The sequence below is a fragment of the Lepisosteus oculatus genome, chromosome 17, assembly GCF_040954835.1.
Source record: "Lepisosteus oculatus isolate fLepOcu1 chromosome 17, fLepOcu1.hap2, whole genome shotgun sequence".
Lineage (NCBI taxonomy): Eukaryota > Metazoa > Chordata > Actinopteri > Semionotiformes > Lepisosteidae > Lepisosteus > Lepisosteus oculatus.
The window spans coordinates 3,443,987-3,461,920 of record NC_090712.1 but is presented as its reverse complement, the minus strand read 5'-3'; the positions used below and the strand labels follow the sequence as shown (position 1 = coordinate 3,461,920).

At 42.8% G+C, this 17,934-nt stretch overlaps 1 protein-coding gene across 6 annotated transcripts in view; it reads left to right on the top strand.

The window, feature by feature from the left end:
- The first annotated feature begins 2,771 nt into the window (after positions 1-2,771).
- Positions 2,772-17,934, top strand: part of ccdc88aa (coiled-coil domain containing 88Aa) — a 69,140-nt gene continuing 53,977 nt past the window's right edge. For 3 of the 6 annotated variants that reach the window (XM_069179783.1, XM_015362450.2, XM_015362447.2), the window contains exons 1-3: positions 2,772-3,794; positions 3,899-3,999; positions 12,590-12,698. In XM_069179783.1, the coding sequence (XP_069035884.1) occupies positions 3,732-3,794; positions 3,899-3,999; positions 12,590-12,698 (273 nt within the window). In that variant the 5' untranslated portion in view covers positions 2,772-3,731. The remainder of the gene's footprint in view (positions 3,795-3,898; positions 4,000-12,589; positions 12,699-17,934) is intronic. The other 3 variants (XM_069179786.1, XM_069179785.1, XM_069179784.1) reach the window with 1 other exon arrangement.

Below are 17,934 nucleotides of genomic sequence, written 5' to 3'. Positions count from 1 at the left end.
TATAGAAGTTTTTCATTCGGTGGCCATCAGACTGCCCCACATCAAAGACTAAATTAAATCACAGCTACCTTTAAACACACGTCGATGACAATTAAGTTAGACATTTTATTTTCTGCTAAAAAAATGGGAAGGACTTTTTCAGTGATATAGCACTGTGCTTGAACTGGTTAATGAAAACGCACATACAAGCTTAGAAGCTTTAATTAATAATGACACGGGTGGTGAATTCTGAAATGCTCGTCCACAAGTAGGATAGTTCGTTAAAATCATTAATTAGCATGGTACTGCACACCCCCTACAGAGCGGATGTGCAATGTACTGCTTATGAGTATTGACGCTTGCTGAGGTTTACCAATAGTGTAGCTAGGATTTAGGTGTCAGTCAATACAACACACAGCTGCACTGGGCTTAAGAACATGAAACACGATACAGAGCCTCCCCGTTAATCCTTACACTGCCTGTTAAGAGGAATTATTTAAAGTTTATCAAAATTAAATGTTGTTCAGATTTAGTGTTAAAGGAAGCCACCAGGGCTTGTGTCAGCTGTACGCCAGGTTTTCCATAAGACAACCCTAACATAATAACATAATGGATGAAATATTTGAATCCACGCTTTAAACTTGAAGGAGCAAAACTCGGAACGGTTGTTGTTCTGCCTAAAAAGTAAAATCAGATGACTTTATCCATCTAATGGAGAACTATGTTATAGAAATAAAACTCTGTGTCACACACACCTGAGAAAAACGAATAAAAAATTGCTGCTCTGGAATCTGTCAGGAGAAGATCAACGAGATACATTCCGAGGCTTAAAGGAATCTCCTGACTCTATCATGAAGAAGGCTCAGCAGCATCTTTATTTCCTGAGCTGCCTCAAGCGATGGGGGATGCCAGTACCTGTGTTGGTGAACTTCTACCGCTGCACCATCGAGAGCGTCCTCACCAACGGGATCACCGTGTGGTACGGCAACACCTCTTCTCAAGAGAGAAAGGCACTGCAGAGAATGGTCAATATGGCCCAGAAGATCATCGGCTGTGGTCTCACCGACATTAAACAGCTCTATGCGGACCGCTGCAGTGGTAGAATTCTGGCCATCACAGAGGACAGTGACCACCCCGGGCATGAGCTCTTCACCCCACTGCCCTCAGGCAAGAGATACAAGAGCATACGGACACTCACCACTAGATTCCTCAATAGCTTCTACCCACAAGCAGAGCAATTGGCGAACAAATTTAGCCATGCCCCTCGGACCACACCTACACCTTCTACCTCATTATGATTTCTTATTTATAAGGAGGTGCTGTCTTACCCACAGGGTGGCAGGAGTGTGGAACAAGCTGCCCAGCCTTGCTGTTGAAGTCCTTCATGAACCAGCTGGATGAGATCCTTGGACCAATGAGCTACTACCAAATTGCCTAGATCATCTCTCTTTTGAAACCATTCTTTTACTTTGATGTAGTGTCCATTACTATGGCCTCATGGCCTCATGTCGTGCAGTCAGTGGGAAAGTACAGAACAGCTACAAACTGGGCCCATAAAGCTGTTTATGTTCCAACGCTTCCTTCCCACCCCACCATCCCAGAGGAATCTATGTGGGCGACACTTTGGGACCGATTAGATACTAACAACCCAGCAAGCAGAGAATGGAGTATCCACTGATTGAACAGGTAGTTTGTGACCACAGGGGGCTGCCACTGAAGCCACACTGAGCAGGGAGACTGGGCACACTGGTGTTCAGTCCGAGAGCTGTGAGCCGAAGTCTTCGGACAGGACTGACTCTACAGCGACAGCAGCTGGTGTGAGGGGCATCACTGTGTCCCTGGAATTGGCCCGTTGTCAGTGTTAATGGCCTCCTCTCAGTCGGAACCTCTTCAAGCTCTGAGTAATAAAAAAACTCTCACCCTGGTCGATTACTTAACCTAAAGTCCACAAACAAACCTGAAACCGATCATCAATCCCCATGCTTAACACAATTAAGCTCAGATTTAAAAAAAAATATGTTAAGAAAACATGAGAACCCTTAAGAGCCGGTGTGGAAAAACATACAACTGTGCCACAAAACACAAGAGATCTTCAAAAGAACAACAACAAAAAACAACAAATGAGAATATAAAAACCTCAGAACCTACAGGACTGGGTGATGGCTGAGTCGTCTCTCGGATCAAGCCAGGGGCTCACTGACTTTGTCAAATCACGGCAGCAGGATCATTGAGTCAGGACACTGGGCACACATACGCATTGTCAACGATAACGACAAATCCCTAGACTGTGTTGGGAACGACACCTTCGCATTACCGCCTCTCTCCGTCTAAGCCGGCCTCTTGGGCATCAAGTCACCGGCGTGTTTCAACCCGTAGCTAACAGCAGGCGTCGCTGTTGCCCCTCCTAATCGGACATGGGATTTCGGTCCCTTTAAAAAGGTGATAGGAGCACAAGCTAGTGCTGTTTAACAGCCAGACCCATCTACAGCGGCTTTCCTATATTCCAGAAACTAGGCAATACAATGACGGTCTCGTTAGCAGGGAATAACATTTCAACCTGGACGCATCCCCTACGAGCTTCCTTTAAAGGACGATTCGGTTTAGGCGGGTTCCTGGTCTCGGTTTTGGACAGGATTTAATTAGTACAAGGGGTTGTATAACAACCCCCCTCAAATCAGTCAGGACCCCGAAAATTGGGGGGTCGTGACTAAAGCACTCAGGAGGAGAAGGGGGGGGGGCGGTGAAGTTTTTTCGGGCACTATTTTTCTTATCTCATTCCAAGATACGAGCCCGGCGAGCTTTGGCGGAGGTAGATGAGTCTCGTGCGGGTAAATCAGTGCCCCCCGCAGGCTCGGGGAGACGGAGACAGACAGAGAGGGAGGGAGACAGTGAGACTGGCCGGGAGGGAGGGGTGGTGCTTCGGCTCTTCGCGTCCCCGACTGGCAGCTCGCGGCCGTTACTTGGCAGCCGGGAGAGCGAGCAGCGCGTGCTGCTGTACAGGCAGCTCACGGGGAGCCTTGACGCGTACAGGACGTCGCCGCGCGGACCGCTTTTACCGATTAAAAACCGTCGTAATTTTCTAATTAACGGCACAGTTTTTCCTAAAAGAAAAAAAAAACCCAACATCATTCTGTGGCGGGCGTGTTAAAGAGGTAACCGTCCGCTCCTTGTGATTTTTTTTTACCCTTTCCTGAAGAAGAGGGCTCAATGAGGATTGTGTTTTTTTAAATCCGTAATTCAAGTTGGTTTTTTTAAAATATATTTTTTTGGAGGAGCAGGGGGGACATGACCGTACGTAAGAATTTGTATTTCCGTTCAGCCCCCCGTTGAGACGCAGGACTGTAGGGGAATTTTTTTCCCCTGCTTTTGGTGAAATTGGCGTTAGACCCCCTCCAGCACAGACCGGGATCTTAACAATATAGCTCAACTCGCACAAACCTGCCTCCCTCGTCACGGACAGCGTGGCTTTCTGGGTCTGGAACCCTTTCACCTTCCTCCGTCCAAGCCGGATCTTAAGAAATGTTTGGATGTTTATTTTTCCTGATTTCTCTCCTCTCGGACCGGAGCTCGATGGCACGGTTGCCCTCACTTCTACCGCCCAGAGCCGGAACAGCGCCTAAATAAAGGATCTATATATTTTTTTGTCCTTCATCGGATGAGACGAGGACGCCCGTCCTAAAATACTACACAACAATCCTTGTGTTATTGTTATTTTCTGTTGCCGTTGTTGTGGGGGGATCGCACACTCCGACATGGAAAGCGAAGTATTCACGCCCTTGCTGGAGCAGTTCATGCGCACGCCGTTGGTGACTTGGGTAAGGTCTCCCCTTTCTTAGCCTCATGGCATTTCCCTTCTCGGGCACTTATCCTCTTTTATTTTTTATTTTTTTTAACAATTACCTTTGCTTGCGCGCTTCAGGTCAAAACGTTCGGGCTCCTATCTGGGAAAGACGGCGGGTGCCTTGCGGAGTATGTACAGCTAGTGGACGGCGTCTATTTAAACGAGATCATGCTCCAGATGTAAGTATCCCCCCCCCCCACCTCCCGGGGCTGTGTGGATGTGTGCTCACCGCTACAGCGCGGTATTAAACATGGCAATTGGCGACGGTGTGCTTCTCCCCTGCATGGCCTGAAACGGGCAGGGATGGTAAACCCCCGGCGCCTAGGGAGCCGTGCTGTCGGCTGTAGGCTGTTTTTGAAAGGGCAGATGTCGGTGCCGAAGGGGGCTGTGCAGCACGGTGGTGCAAACGGGTGTCCTGCGTGGCCCCCGCCCATGTTTCCCGCGGACGCCCGGGGCGATCCGGTTTTCGGCACCGGGATCAGAGCCGGCGGGCGGGGAGGCTGGGACTCGGGCGGTCAGGCGAACTGTCATCTGCACGCTAAAGGAAGCGCTGTCCTGTGTGTGCATGCATGCGTGTGTGTGTGGGATCTGTGTGCTCGTACAGGGAGCAGGATGCATTCTGCGTTATGCGGCGCTTCCTGACTCACAATGGCGATTTCTTTTTTACATTTTCGGATGCAATTGGCCGAAGAGGAACTGAGGGGGTGAGGCGGGGGGAGTCGCTGAAAGATATTGGCATTTTCGTTGTTTTTGAATCGCCTTGCGTTTTTTGTGGGTTCCAGCTGCCATAAGAGACCACACATCAATAGGAACACCAAGAGATGTTCGCACACCGAAGGGATTTTAAAATCAATTTCGTACGACCGTGCCTTTGAAGATGATGTCAAGGTGTCTGCCGTTGTCAAGTACAGATGAATGGGGACCTTAGGCTGGGCGAATGAGCGGCCGTTTCACGGCACAGACAGGAGAGAAGGTCAGGCTTGATAGGTCTCCCAGTCGTGGTCTGAGCAAAATGTTGAAAACCTCCTGTACATGAGGATGGTTACAAACAAGAAGGCACTGTTTGACCCGTCTAGCCAGTTCAGTTGTCAGTAGCTAATTGATACAGAGAATCTCATCCAGCTGAAGAGAGTCGGGATACCGGCCTCAACAACATGACTGGGGAGTTTGTTCCAGACACCTCAACAAAGTGCCTTCTGTTTTCTCATTTGTAAATGCACATCCACGTAGTTTGCTCGAAACCTGCTTATCAGGAGAGGCCTGAGGTCTGCCAGCACTAAGCACTAGGGTTTAGCAGTGCAGTGGTTTTGAGACCCAGCGGTGCTCTGTGCCCACTAGGCCATCTTAACTGTTGGACTGAACTTGGCCGACGGCTGCTCTGGCGGCTGGTGGCTCATAGCTGTCTTGTACTGGAAAGTGTGTTGTTCCTTAGCTAGCAGCCCCAAGCACACTGTCCTTGTTTACTGGTAGCTTTTGGCTGGTGGGTCCAGTGTTGCATTATTGTAAGTTGGTTAGAGGACAGGGTGAACCCTGGGTGACCTGTGCCCGTCAGCCGAGGACAGAGCCACAAATCCCAGGGCACCACAGGCAGGATATCAGTGGAAATACTCTGTTTTGACATTTTGTTGGGAACATGTATGTGTTTCTTTCCTCCAGTAAATGATTGGAATAATTCATTGTTAGGGATTCATTTTTTGTCAGCCAAATTGTTTTTTTCTTTCTTGGCTGCAGCCTCTGTAGGACAGTCAGGAAGCCCTGTTTGGCTCGTGGGAGTCTTACTTGGCCCATAATATCTTCCGAAACCTTCTCGTCCTTGGCTGTTTTCCTCATTTTAGCTGAGCAGTACAGTAAAAAAAAAAGACTAAGATAAACATTTTGTTACTTTTGAAGATCATCACTTGCTGGTACTTAAACTGAACAGACTGATCCTTTTTAAAGTTGTCTCTCAATCAGGTGAGACACTGTACGTGCTAATAAATGGGCTGGTATTGTGGTAATAATAATAAGCTTCATTTTATATAGCACCTTTAAAGGTGGCTTCTCAAAGCACTTTACAGAACGACAACACCAAAAAAACAAAACACAAGTTATGTACAATATAAAGGCCCAATGAGAGGAGACTGTAGATGGGGGTACTGAATACGGTAGGAGTAAAGGGGAACATAACAGTTAAGTGAAGGCCCTTCTAAAGAAGAAGGTTTTGAGTCTAGATTTGAAACAGTTTAGAGAAAGTGACTGATATGTTGATACATAAAGTACATTGTGTATTGCGGTATCAACACTGTTCGTTTAGCACCATGGTGAGAGTGTCAGTTTTGTCACCATCAGTCGTGCCCTATAATTGCCTTAAAATCATTAGCTTTGCAAACTAAGACTTCTGGCCTGGTTCTAGAAGTAAGATCAGGGTCTGATAAAACTGTAAACTAATGCTGACCCGCGGGCTTCAGGAAATCTTAATTTGTACTTCTGTCTTCTAGAGCTCAACACTTCTAAATTCCTAGAGACAGTCAAGGCTTTGTAATGTGATGACTCAGTGGTTGTCTGCTAATTGCTTATTATTGATCATTTTAAAGGGGTTACTGTTTCTTGTTAAAAATGTGATTACAGTGCCAGAATCATCTAAAGCTTGCGCATAGCATTTGTAAGATACCAGAAATTTAAATTCCAGTGTTTTATAATTATTTTCTGCTAAAGGGTCTCCCACGCTTTTTTGCCTTGATCTGCGCCAAATGAGTAAGACTGTGGTTCCATCTTTAACAGATAGCACAAGTTTAAAAAATATCAACAACCTGAGTACCCTTTTTCATTTTCTGCCTGTTATAATAAAAATATATACCTATAGACTGAGAGCAGCACATTTTGTCTTGCTTTAGTTTTTGAGAAAAATTTCTGTGTGGAGTCAGCCAAAACTCTGGTAGGCATCTCTTCAAACAACATAAGTCTTCGCCTGTCTTTTCTGAGACTGTGATGACATCTGTCGCTGTTAGTCTCTGCAGTGGTTCCTGAGTAAATCATGGTATTCAGTCTACAGCTGAACAACAGAGGATGCCTTGTCAAACTTACTCATGAAGTACTTCTTTGTCCTGTGGAGCCTTAAGTACACATGGGTCATATTTTCACTTGGAACACAGCTTTCCAGTTGAAAATCTCTGTTGAAGGTCTTTCCAGATGAAGTCTTTATTTCTGAGACCCTGTTTTGTTTTCAATTTTTGATTCCCCGAGCCCTAAGTAAATGACCAGTTCATAGTGTCACAGTGTGCTTGAGAAGAGACGAAAACAAACCACATGAATGCCTGAATAGCTGGGAATGTACGCTTTGGAGACTGTGTATAGCTGTGTATATTAAACATAATGAAACTGATTTACTGCCGGGTAATTTGTAAAGCAAATTAGTCGTGCACGATAAGGCGTGGCCGCCTTTGTTGTTTTCTTAAACGGCACTGAGTTATGGTTATTGGGGACGGTAGTTCATGGCGATAAAGGGAGTTTTTTCATTCGGAAATCAATACTGACATTGGGATTGGAGAACCCTGTCTCATGGAGGGTCTCCTGTCCCAGCTTTTGACAAGCTGGGTGATTATCAAGAAAAATGGGTAAAGGATTGATCGTACAAATCAATTTAGAGCTTAAACGACAGTTCGTTTACAACCAGGGCACTCATCACTGTCAGAAAATTGCGCTGTATGTGGCGGGAGGTGCAGAGACTTAAGAGTACAAGAGGTATCTGTCTCTTTCATCTTATCCATTCTCCTCCTGCTGTACAGCACGCTGGCAATATTTCAATCCGAACAGCTGAAAGGGGACAGCTAGAGACCTTAAGCAAACCTGTATAATGTACTGTCTGACATCTAATTATCACCCATGTGGTGCAGCGGTAGGGTCGGTCTAGAGGAGCTAGTCATTGAAGCATTCAAGCCTGTCATAGCCCGCAGAAGGGGACAAGAGCTTTTGAGTTTGAAAGATATTTAATGGACCACTGTTCACCCTGCCATGGCGATCTCATGAAGACAGGTCGAAGGACAAGCACAGTGCTGTGTTTTCTGCTTTTGAAAAAGGAAGTGTGGGATTGTGTATGTTCTCTGGTCATCTTGGCGTCCTGTCACGCTGTCTGAAACAAGGGAAGCACTACAGCTTGCAGCCTTCCTGGGGATTGGGAAACCCTCTTGGATTAGTTAATGGTTTACACTGAAACATGCACAGATGGCAGGAGATGATGTGGAGAGCTGAGGCTAAGGCATGCTGTGGCCATTAAGCTATCAGATTCCAGTTCTGATAATGTCGGTCAGTGTGTCAGTCAGGCAGGACTCAGGAACTAAATGGTGGAGAGCTGTCGGTTTGCAGAGGGAGGGTCTTTATTAAGCAGATTGTTGTGAGAGCCCTTAATACTGGGACTTTATTGCTAGTTTTTGTGCTTTGGTTTGAAATGTTGTCAGAACTTACTTCCCATTAATCCTGACCCCCCCCCCCCCCTCCCCCCCCAAATAGAGAACTTTTTGACATCTTAATTTTTGCTGATGTGCATTAAATAGTCAACCCTATTATGTCCAGCATATTGTAAGCTTTGTATTATAATTATGTGACAGTTTTAAAGCACATATTTAAGTTAGATTAGGTCTGTTTTGTTTTCATGTGGACTTGATTAAACAATTAACAGTATAAAATGTTTCCTTCTAATATTTACCATGTTGAAATGTTTGTATTCCCTGCAAGTTCCACTATATGAATTTTAAAACTTCATTGTATGAATGTTTATGTAATGTGGATTAATTATTAAATGATGTTCTCAGCTGTTGTACAGTATAGTTTATTCCATCTCCATTATAAATACCTCCTTCGTTACCTGTGAAGTCATGCAGCAGAATGTGGCCTCAATCCATCTGATTTGTATGCTGTTATTCATCAGTCTCTCTCAAATATTAATTTCAAAACACCCAAAAGGATTGCTGTACAGTCCTGGCTAAAATTTGGCAGAGCAATTAATCCATCGGTTGTTTTTTTGTGACTTCTTGGCCTAAATATTGTCTTCCATTTGTTTACATTTTTATTTTAGTGTTTTACAGAGCCCAGTGCCAACATAAATGTACAATTTCTTTAAAAATGTTTCTATGTTTTTAAGCTCCATGTCAAAATTCCTTGAATTCTTGGAGAGTTCCTTGTGTGTGCTTGTCAGAATCCTTGTTGGTGATCCTTATCTGGGCAGATGAAAGGCCTCAGAGTCCAACAGGAGGTTAACAGGCCTCTATACTGTGCTATAGCTACCAGAACTCCAGTGAAGCCTTTTTCTTAATTATGTATTTTTTACCTTTGTATCCTGTTTTAGGTAATTTGTGATTAAATTAGCACTTGCTTGGCAGTTGCTGTGCTTTGTTTTCAGTCATTGCCTGTGAGATCTTGAGAGCATGTGTTGCTGTTGACCCTGAATGTGACGAACCATGCTAGCCATGTCATTTTTACATACGTGCTTCGCCCCTGTGGTACAGCACTGTTGTATTCTGTAGCTGAAGTTTTTGCAGCCAGTATGTTGTGAACCAAAAAAACAACACCTAATAACCCTCGTCTCAACGTTTTCAGCATGCTGTTGAGGCAAATACTTTGTTTAGCTGGTGCTAAATTAAACTACATGAAACAAAATGTTTAAGTGGCTCGTAGAGCACGAGAGTGAAGGTATTAAACACTTTTAAAACTCTCCTCTTGAGATGCAGCGGCTTTGACTCCTGCCATTTTTCATTTGACAGGGCTGAACATTTACACTACTACACAACGCTATTAAGTTTCTTTTCTTTATGTTTTATTCTGGGGGATATCACTCTTCTTGTTTATGACGGCAGAACCGAAATATCGGATCTCTTCTACAGTATGCACGCTGGCACTGTGGTTCCCTTCTCTGTTCTGTTTTGCTGTTCCAGCAGAGCGCCATTCGCACAGCAGGCCTTATGTCTCATTTAGCTATGGCACGTGCAGGAGGAGAGGATCCGTTACATTTGGGTTGCTCTGACTCCCCTGGGAGCCTTCTCTCTTCACTTGTGACTGTCCAGCAACAGTTGCATTGTAAGAGACTCCCTGGTCAGAAGCCAGTGTCCAGTGTAATTGTGCTCTCAGGACTAGCACGTGCATCTGGTTTGCACTGGTGTAATTTATTTTTTTTTTTTTAGTTGCATATCCAGTGCCATTATTTGATCATTTTTTTTATCTACACTGGACTGATTTCTCTAGCGACATATTTGGATTGTTCTGTACTCACAATCCCCTGTCTCACACAATAGCCATCTTTTAGTTCAACTGAAATTGATGCAACTTGTCATAAGTAGGTTACTCATAAATGTAAAAATGCTCTAGGCTGTGTTTTACTGCTGTGCTGCCTATTGACTTCTTCACAGATTCAGCCTATTTTGCTGGGCTATTTTGTCAGTGAAGCATTTTCATTTTCCACCTTACAAAGGGTCCTATTCAGCTGCACAGGGCTTTAATGCTCATTGATATCCGTTGAAAAACGAGCACCGTGCAAGGTTTAAGGTTTACATTTATTGGATTGTGACCTCATATCGAGGAGATATCCTAATTAGCATTCATAGACAACTCTTTCTTTTAACTAACTGTCTTCATCGATGGGGGGGTTCATTTTATTCTCTGGTATTTAATTAAATTTAATTACAATGATCCCCTGCTGTGCATCTTCAATAAAGGCAGTGATTTGCGATTCACGTGACTGTATCTATTCAAACTGCAGGGAAAAAAGACCCTTGTTCCTGATTTGCAACACTATAAAAAGATAGTTTTTGGTGGGGGCAGAGCAGTGAGAGTAAAGCGTTTTCAGTCATAGGGTGACATTAATGTGTTACAAGTTAACTTGCCGGAGTATTAAAGAGTGTGGAGCAAGTCAGAGGCCCTGATTAAGTCAAAACTGCAGGCCTCTTGCAAAGCTTTGAATTACAACCCACAGACTTGATGGAGAGTTTCCGACTGTAGGGAGAGGGAAGAAGCCAATCTCAGACAAGGCACCCCAGGTTTGCAAACTGCTGTGGAACCCGTCAAGGCTCGGGACAGAGCCTGTCGTGCTGGAAAATGATCATCATTTAGCTTCTTCTGCTTTATTTTTTGTTATTTACATTAAACGCTAAATTGTACAATAAATTGTATAATTTGGAAAGTCTAGTGCAGCACAGTAGGCCATACAGTATGCCAGTAAGAAGCTCTTTATTGCATACACTCCTAAGTTTTACAGATGTGAGTTGGTGTTTTTGGTACCTTTGATAGAGGTCTGTGCCTAAATCAGATAAGAGCATCTGAGAACCGATCTAAACATTTACTGCATACACTCAAGCACGGAGGAGAGACTGGTCCAGTAAGAGTTCATGAGAGAATAAATGAAACTTTAAAGCAATAACAGAGCGGTGATATTAAAATATGCCAGATACAGAGAGGGGTCCTTCGTGGCTTCAAAGATAACCTTGTTTAAAATGTAACACAGATGCTCTTCCAGTACAGCTTTCACAATAGCTGTGATGCTGGCCTATTTGGTTTTTCCAAAGAAACAAAAAGCACTATGCTGGATCAATAGAAATGAGTGGCCATGCGGTCCAAAATATCCTGGTTCACCACGAAAATGTGCTCCGCTACTCCCACTCCCACAGCTTTGCTGTTCAAAACATTCCCTTCGCTCCGAACAGAAACGTTGGCTCACCAGATTTGCTCCAGTACAAAATTAGGTCAGAGCCTATAACTAAAAACAGCCATCTGTCCATGCCCTGTGTCTTTTAATCAGACTTTTTTATGTGTCTTTATCTAGGAGTATTTTGAGGGCACTGGTATTAAAACTGTCAGAGTAATAGATTTTCAATCCCTCCAAAAATGTGGTTTTCATTACTTCTCAGCTCAGACCTCGGATAACAAACATCAAATCACCTTGAATTTTTCAGCTTGTGCATCGTTATATTGTTCAAAACAACATTTTTTAAAGAGTAAATATTTATCCTGCATAAATCCATGTAACATGATTTTGTTATCCATGTATATTTTCTTAATTTTGCATTTTTATTTAATTTGTAATCTTAACTAAAAAAAGGAATATCAATGGGTTTTTGGTTCACTGCTTGCCGCACCCGGTTCAGAACAAAATGTACTGGTTTGTTCCACAGCAGAATCAAGATGAGACTTCTGGAAACACTTTTTACATTTGGATTGCTTAAGTGACACCATGTTTCAAGTGTGGAGTTCCATTTGGCAATGGGATAGCTGTTCAGCAAAAGTGCTGTAAGTGTGCTGTTACAACAGCTCCAGCTCCTTGGTGTAAGTCTGGCCAGTGATTGGGAAGGCTTTAACATGGTTTTTAGGCCATAATGGGAGATGACAAAATTAGCTAACTGTTCATTAACCTTCCTGACATGCGTTCTGTCATTTAGAGACCCATCTGAAGCTATCTGTAATGAATATGGATTCATTATGATCCGAGCTTAATTGAAATTGGACATAATGACTTGCATAAATTAAAATAAATCTCATTCTTGCTGTTGTTTTCCTGATCTCATTTCCTTTTACTGTAACTCGCGTCTGTCTTTTCTTTGGTGTCCTCAAAATGTTGATGTAAAGGCCATGCTTGTTTTAACATTGGTTTCAGGTTAAGGTAAAATGTTGTCAAAGTGTTATTTGCACAGAAAGATCCTATGGAAGTTTCCTTCTTCCCCTATTTTAAATAAAAAAAAAAATTCATCTCTGTTCAACAACTGTAGTGAAATTATATTGTGTTAATACTGACCATCTTTCTTCTTTCAGAAATCTTAATGCTTCTGTTCAAAGAACAAACAAGAAAGTGAACAACGATACGACTCTCAGGATACAAAATTTGTCTATACTAGTGCGCCAGATCAAATCGTACTACCAGGTGAGTGGACGATTAATTCCCAGTTTAACTCATCAGTATTGAAGCCCTGGTTTACTGGGCGTGGCACTAAAGATTTATTACTATAACTTAATAGGCCGATGTTTTTGATGTTCCAAGCGACTTGCAGAGGTTGCAATTATCCCTTTTTGTCATGCAGACCATGGGTTTATAGACCTGGGTTTACTGTAGGGACTTTGGCTCAGTGGTACAGCAGCAACATCTGCACCTGGGATTTGAGCCCACAGTGCTCCAGTCGCGAGTCCAGAGACCAAACCACTTCCAGGGTTCATTCTTCAATGTGACCATTTGATATTTTCAGTGGGTATTATTTCCTATTCAAATTCTATTTTCTAAACATATGCATTTCTTTTTGTCTATCATCAAGGTTTTCAGATGCTGGAGTTTGAAATTCAAGGCCAAGAGCTTTGTTGTTGGTGGAGAGAGAACTGCTTTTTCTGTACACACGCATGCACCCACAGATGTTTGTGGCCTATGTGATGTGGAAATGATAACTCTATCCAAATGTGAGGTTTTAAGAGAATGAGTAATATATGTGTAGCGGAGCTTAGTACCATCGCTGATAAACTGTACAAGCAAAGAAGTCTGCTTGCACATTCAGGAGAAGTGCTTGGTGGGTGGTCGTGCAAAACACATTTTAGAAGTGGTGTATTTCCCTCTCGTAGTCATGCTTGAAGTCTTCTGTTTACACATAAGACGGTTGTCCCCAGGATCAAGATGTGAGGAGACAAATGAGGTCTGTTTTTAGCCAGTGGATCTGGTCTCCCCTTGTTCTTGCTTCTGGTTTTCATTTGTGGTTCAGTAATGTAAGATTTGCATGATTTGCAATATAAAAAACAAAGACATTTGGGGGAAATTAAAATCTGCTCGCTTTTTCCTCCTTTCTGTTCAAAACCAGGAATCTTTACAGGCTACGGCAGAGATTAAATTATTTCACAGTTTGTTTGCTGCAGTCTACACTAAATAATGCAACCAAATTTCAACGACATGACATAAAAAAAGCTCTAAAAGCCCACTATGATTGCTTTATTATAAATGACAACACTTCATTTTGCCACTGGACTGCCGTAATTGGGGCACTTTGTTCTTAAATAATGCTTTTGTTTGCTTGACCTTAATTTGGTATTATAAATATAATTATCACTGATTGAAATAGGGGATGTCAACCCATTTCATTATGTAAGTGGTCGCAAGCCACAGTTGACCATTTTCAATTTGCTGGAGTAATAGAAGTCTTTCACCTGATGTGGGACAGCATTGTGCGTGTGACCTGGGCAGCTCTCGAACAGATTGCATCCTGTCTGGTCTGCAGTGTTGCGGAGGACAGAGATAAAGTGAGGGCCGCGCTGTGAAAGCATGCTGCTGTGGCTTTAAAGCCCCCTGGGGTGGTGATCAGGTTGCATGAACATCTGGCCATCAGCCGGTACCAGTGGCATCCTGTCCCACAGCGGCAGTCACATTTGACTGTCCTTCTGCTACCGCTGTGGCGCCCTGCTAAATGTGGGGGGGGCTGGACCACAAGTGTGCACAGGAGTGCTCTCGGCTCCAAGAACAGCGTTTCATAGGGCTTTCAAGTTCAGATTTTTATGTGACAAAATTAGTCCTGAATGGCACCATGGGCATATAACATGCTGTATACCATGTACCTCTGTACCACACATTGTGAGCAACTCCTATAAAAACCCTCTTAAATATATTCTTTTATGAACCAACGTTATATGTAAATTTCTCTGTTTGTTTTAAAAGGTATTCATTGTGTTGTAGCCACGGTGATTACGATTTAAGCCTTTCACGTGGTAAATATGTGTTCTTTTACAACCCTAAAGGATCTGGTCATCTTTATCACTTTGATGTGTATAAATTAATGTACTGTTTCTGAGCATGGAAGTGCATGTTAAATCCCCGGACCTTCTCCTGATTGTCTGTATAAAAGCCCGGCAGCCTGTCCTGCTGTGTGGTGATCGTCTGTGGCTCCCTCTGGCACCCTGTCCCCTCTGCAGCAGCTGGTCCTCCAGTAACTTTCCACCTTTGCCAAAATTGAATGTTAATTTGCAGAGCAGGTCAAAAAAACATTTGTAATTCTTGTTGTCTTTTGGAAGACTCTGAATTGGTCTGGATTTTAAAATTGTGTTTCAGGTTTCTGATTCTTATTTACATTTATGGGGGGTGTTATGTGAGATTATTTACATGCTGAAGTTAAATAAGGTATTTTGTGTACATCCAAACGTTTATGCAAAACTGCATAAATATTGTGTCTGAAATGCTGCCGTTGCTTTGTTTCACATAGCTGTATCTTTTACTAGTACAAGGCTTCACATGAGATTTTAAGATGCTCTGTACTTTTGTAATCCGTTCCATAAAAATATGATTTTCATCATGACAAAATATGAGACTTATAAAGTTTTAACATGCGCCTTTTATATATTGCTTTCTTATAGGTGTGTTTCCTTGATTGAATAGATGTTCTTTCAGATTGTGGGAGTATTATTAAATGTACCAGAAGCAGTTTCACTCAATCGTAGGAGCTTCAAAATGTGTTCTGCAATGGCTCATAAGACAAAACGCATAGATATGAAACAAGATGAAGTGTTTTGTACTCTTGGCGCAGGTTTAAGTGTCTATATCCTGTTCTCTCTGGTTATGTGTTTCTCATGGTCTTTCTAAAATGGTGCTTAGAATGTAGGATGGCCAGTTAACATCTGTGAGAGAGATGTCTCTTTTTGATGTCTGTGGTTAGTGTGTGCAGCGTGCAAATGTGAACTTTTTAAATTATATATTTGGGATTTTAAGAATTTCAGTCATGATAATTTAGGAGGATGTTTGCATCAGGAAATTGCATTTTTTCTCTTCAACTCTGGGTGCTGGCAAAGATAATTGGGCCTTTGTGCATGTCATTTAACACTCTGAATAATAACTATGACCCATGCATGATTCAGCTTGCTGGAAATAGCCTACTGAGAAGTACAGCTGATTCATGCAAAGGAAAGGAAAAGGAACAAGAGAATATTAATGACTTGTTTGAGTAGGTAAAAGGGTTTGAAATAGTAAAAAAGTCAAAACTAGATGGAGTGTTCTTCTGCTTTTTAAAGTGTTAATCTTTTACTTCTCAAAAACTTGCAGTCATGATATTGGATTTAAAGACTCTTCTGGCAGTTAACCCCAGCTAACCCCAGCAGATTAATAGGAAATGCACTGTTGCTCACTTGGCTGGTTCTTTGCAGCCCAGTCAGCTGGACAGGAAACACTGCCCACCCCGGGATCCAGCTCATAAACCACCTCCAGGCCACAGTCAGTTGAATCCAATTTTAATTCTTAATGCCACGCTTTTCTTTTCATCATGGCAGGCAGTATTCAAAACACTTTCCGCAATGCTAGAGTTTTCACACATGATTTGTAATAGCAGAACTAATCTGATCGTTTTAACAAGCAACTAGGAAATCAGTCACATGGATCATGATCTCTTGATGTAATTCAGCAAAGTGAGAGTCTCTTTTTCACCGCCCTCCCTGCTTTCTGAATATTTGCTGTCTGCCTTGGTGCGCGTGTTGTCAAAGCTTGATTGCAAAACATTATACCTAATGACATCAAATCTGATGTTTTGGAAATATTAAGAAATTGTAGATCCACTGCTGTTCTTAGGACAATCTGTCAGGCTCACTGCAGTATGAAATTGTCTGATCCGGTTATAGAATTAAAAGTACTCTGTGTGGAAGCTAGCTAGTCTAAAAATATTAGGGCCCTGTGAAGGTTCACTTTAAATGAGCCTCCGAAAGCAAGATTGACTTTTTAAAGACACTTCATTGTAGTTGGGTGAGAATGGGTTGTCCACACATACCCTCCATTTGAACATCATAGTCACCTCTACAAGAATGTTAATAGTTGGGTAATGGAACAAGCTGTACTCCTATGCTGCCTGTCAGCTTTGATCTCCGAGCCATCTTTGGGCTGCTTGGTGTGCTGTTTTTCTGCATCTGCACCTATTGTTGTTTCAGCATCAGTGCTCTGGAGATTTCTACCAAAAACAGACTGATATCCCAGGTTATCCTGTGATCTCTGCTCCTCCCTCACTAGGAAGAAATTATCCAAAATTAAGATTTTTTTGGAGAGGAAAAGCTCTGAGGCATTAAATCCAGCGCTGATAGTATTGTTCTGAAGATGCATGCATTGGTAATTGAGCACATTAAAGCACTTGAGTGTGTGTGAGATAGACTAGCTGATTTTGGAAATTGTATGTTATGTCACTTTTTGCCAAATGGGTCTTTAAGCAGCCAAGGTTATCTTCAGGGAGATCTGTTTGATCCTGGACAATGAATGGTGTTTGATAGACAGGAGACCACACACAATACACTGATACTAGGCAGGGAAAAAGGATACCCACAGTGAACTAGACCTGCTCCCTAAATCCAAGTCTCTTCAAGTCTCACCGGACAGTAAAATTAACATACTGTTTTCTGTTAATGGGGTCATGTCCCTTAGATTAAAAACTCTTAAAAAGACTCTTTCTTATTGATTAATTTTTGAACCAGAACCACTCTGAACTTATATTTTTATATTTTTGCAGCTTCTCCCATAGAGCAGCTTGACAGATGATTCGTGGCACTTGACTTGGAGATCTCTCTTAAGAATCTTTCAATTGAAAAAAGCTGAAGCGTGTGGGCTGGCACGGTGCTAGATATCTTCCTGTGCAGCTCTGGCATGGCAGATAAGGGATATGAAGATAGATTTAAAAATAGAGGCCAAGAGCTTCTTTTCTGCTCTAAAGAAGGAAGCCTGAAAAGAATCAGTGTAGGCAAGCAACTCTTATTTTATTATTTGCCTGAGGTCAATAATGCAAATAATGTATTGTCATGAGCTAGTATTTGTATAAAGCACAAGAGAGCACTTGTTGTTCAAAAAGACATCTCGCAGGTCATTGTGTCCCATTTCCTAACAGTGTTTATGGACTAATTGCATGCGTGTTGCCCTTTGTTTTGAGTCCAGTAACCCTGCGCCAGGCTTAAGTGAGCAGTTATTATTGTGACACTGAAAGCTTGCTTGTCACTTCAGGATCAGGTTTGGACTGGCAAAGGGTAGCGCACGTTGTTCTGTCGGTATGAGAGGGTGGTCTGGCGGTCTTGCCGTCTCGGCAGCTGTGTTCCTCTGGGGTGAGAGAGGCCTCCACTGACCCCCCAGACAGCCAAGCAAACACTGTAGGAGATCAGCTGAATCGGAAAGAAAA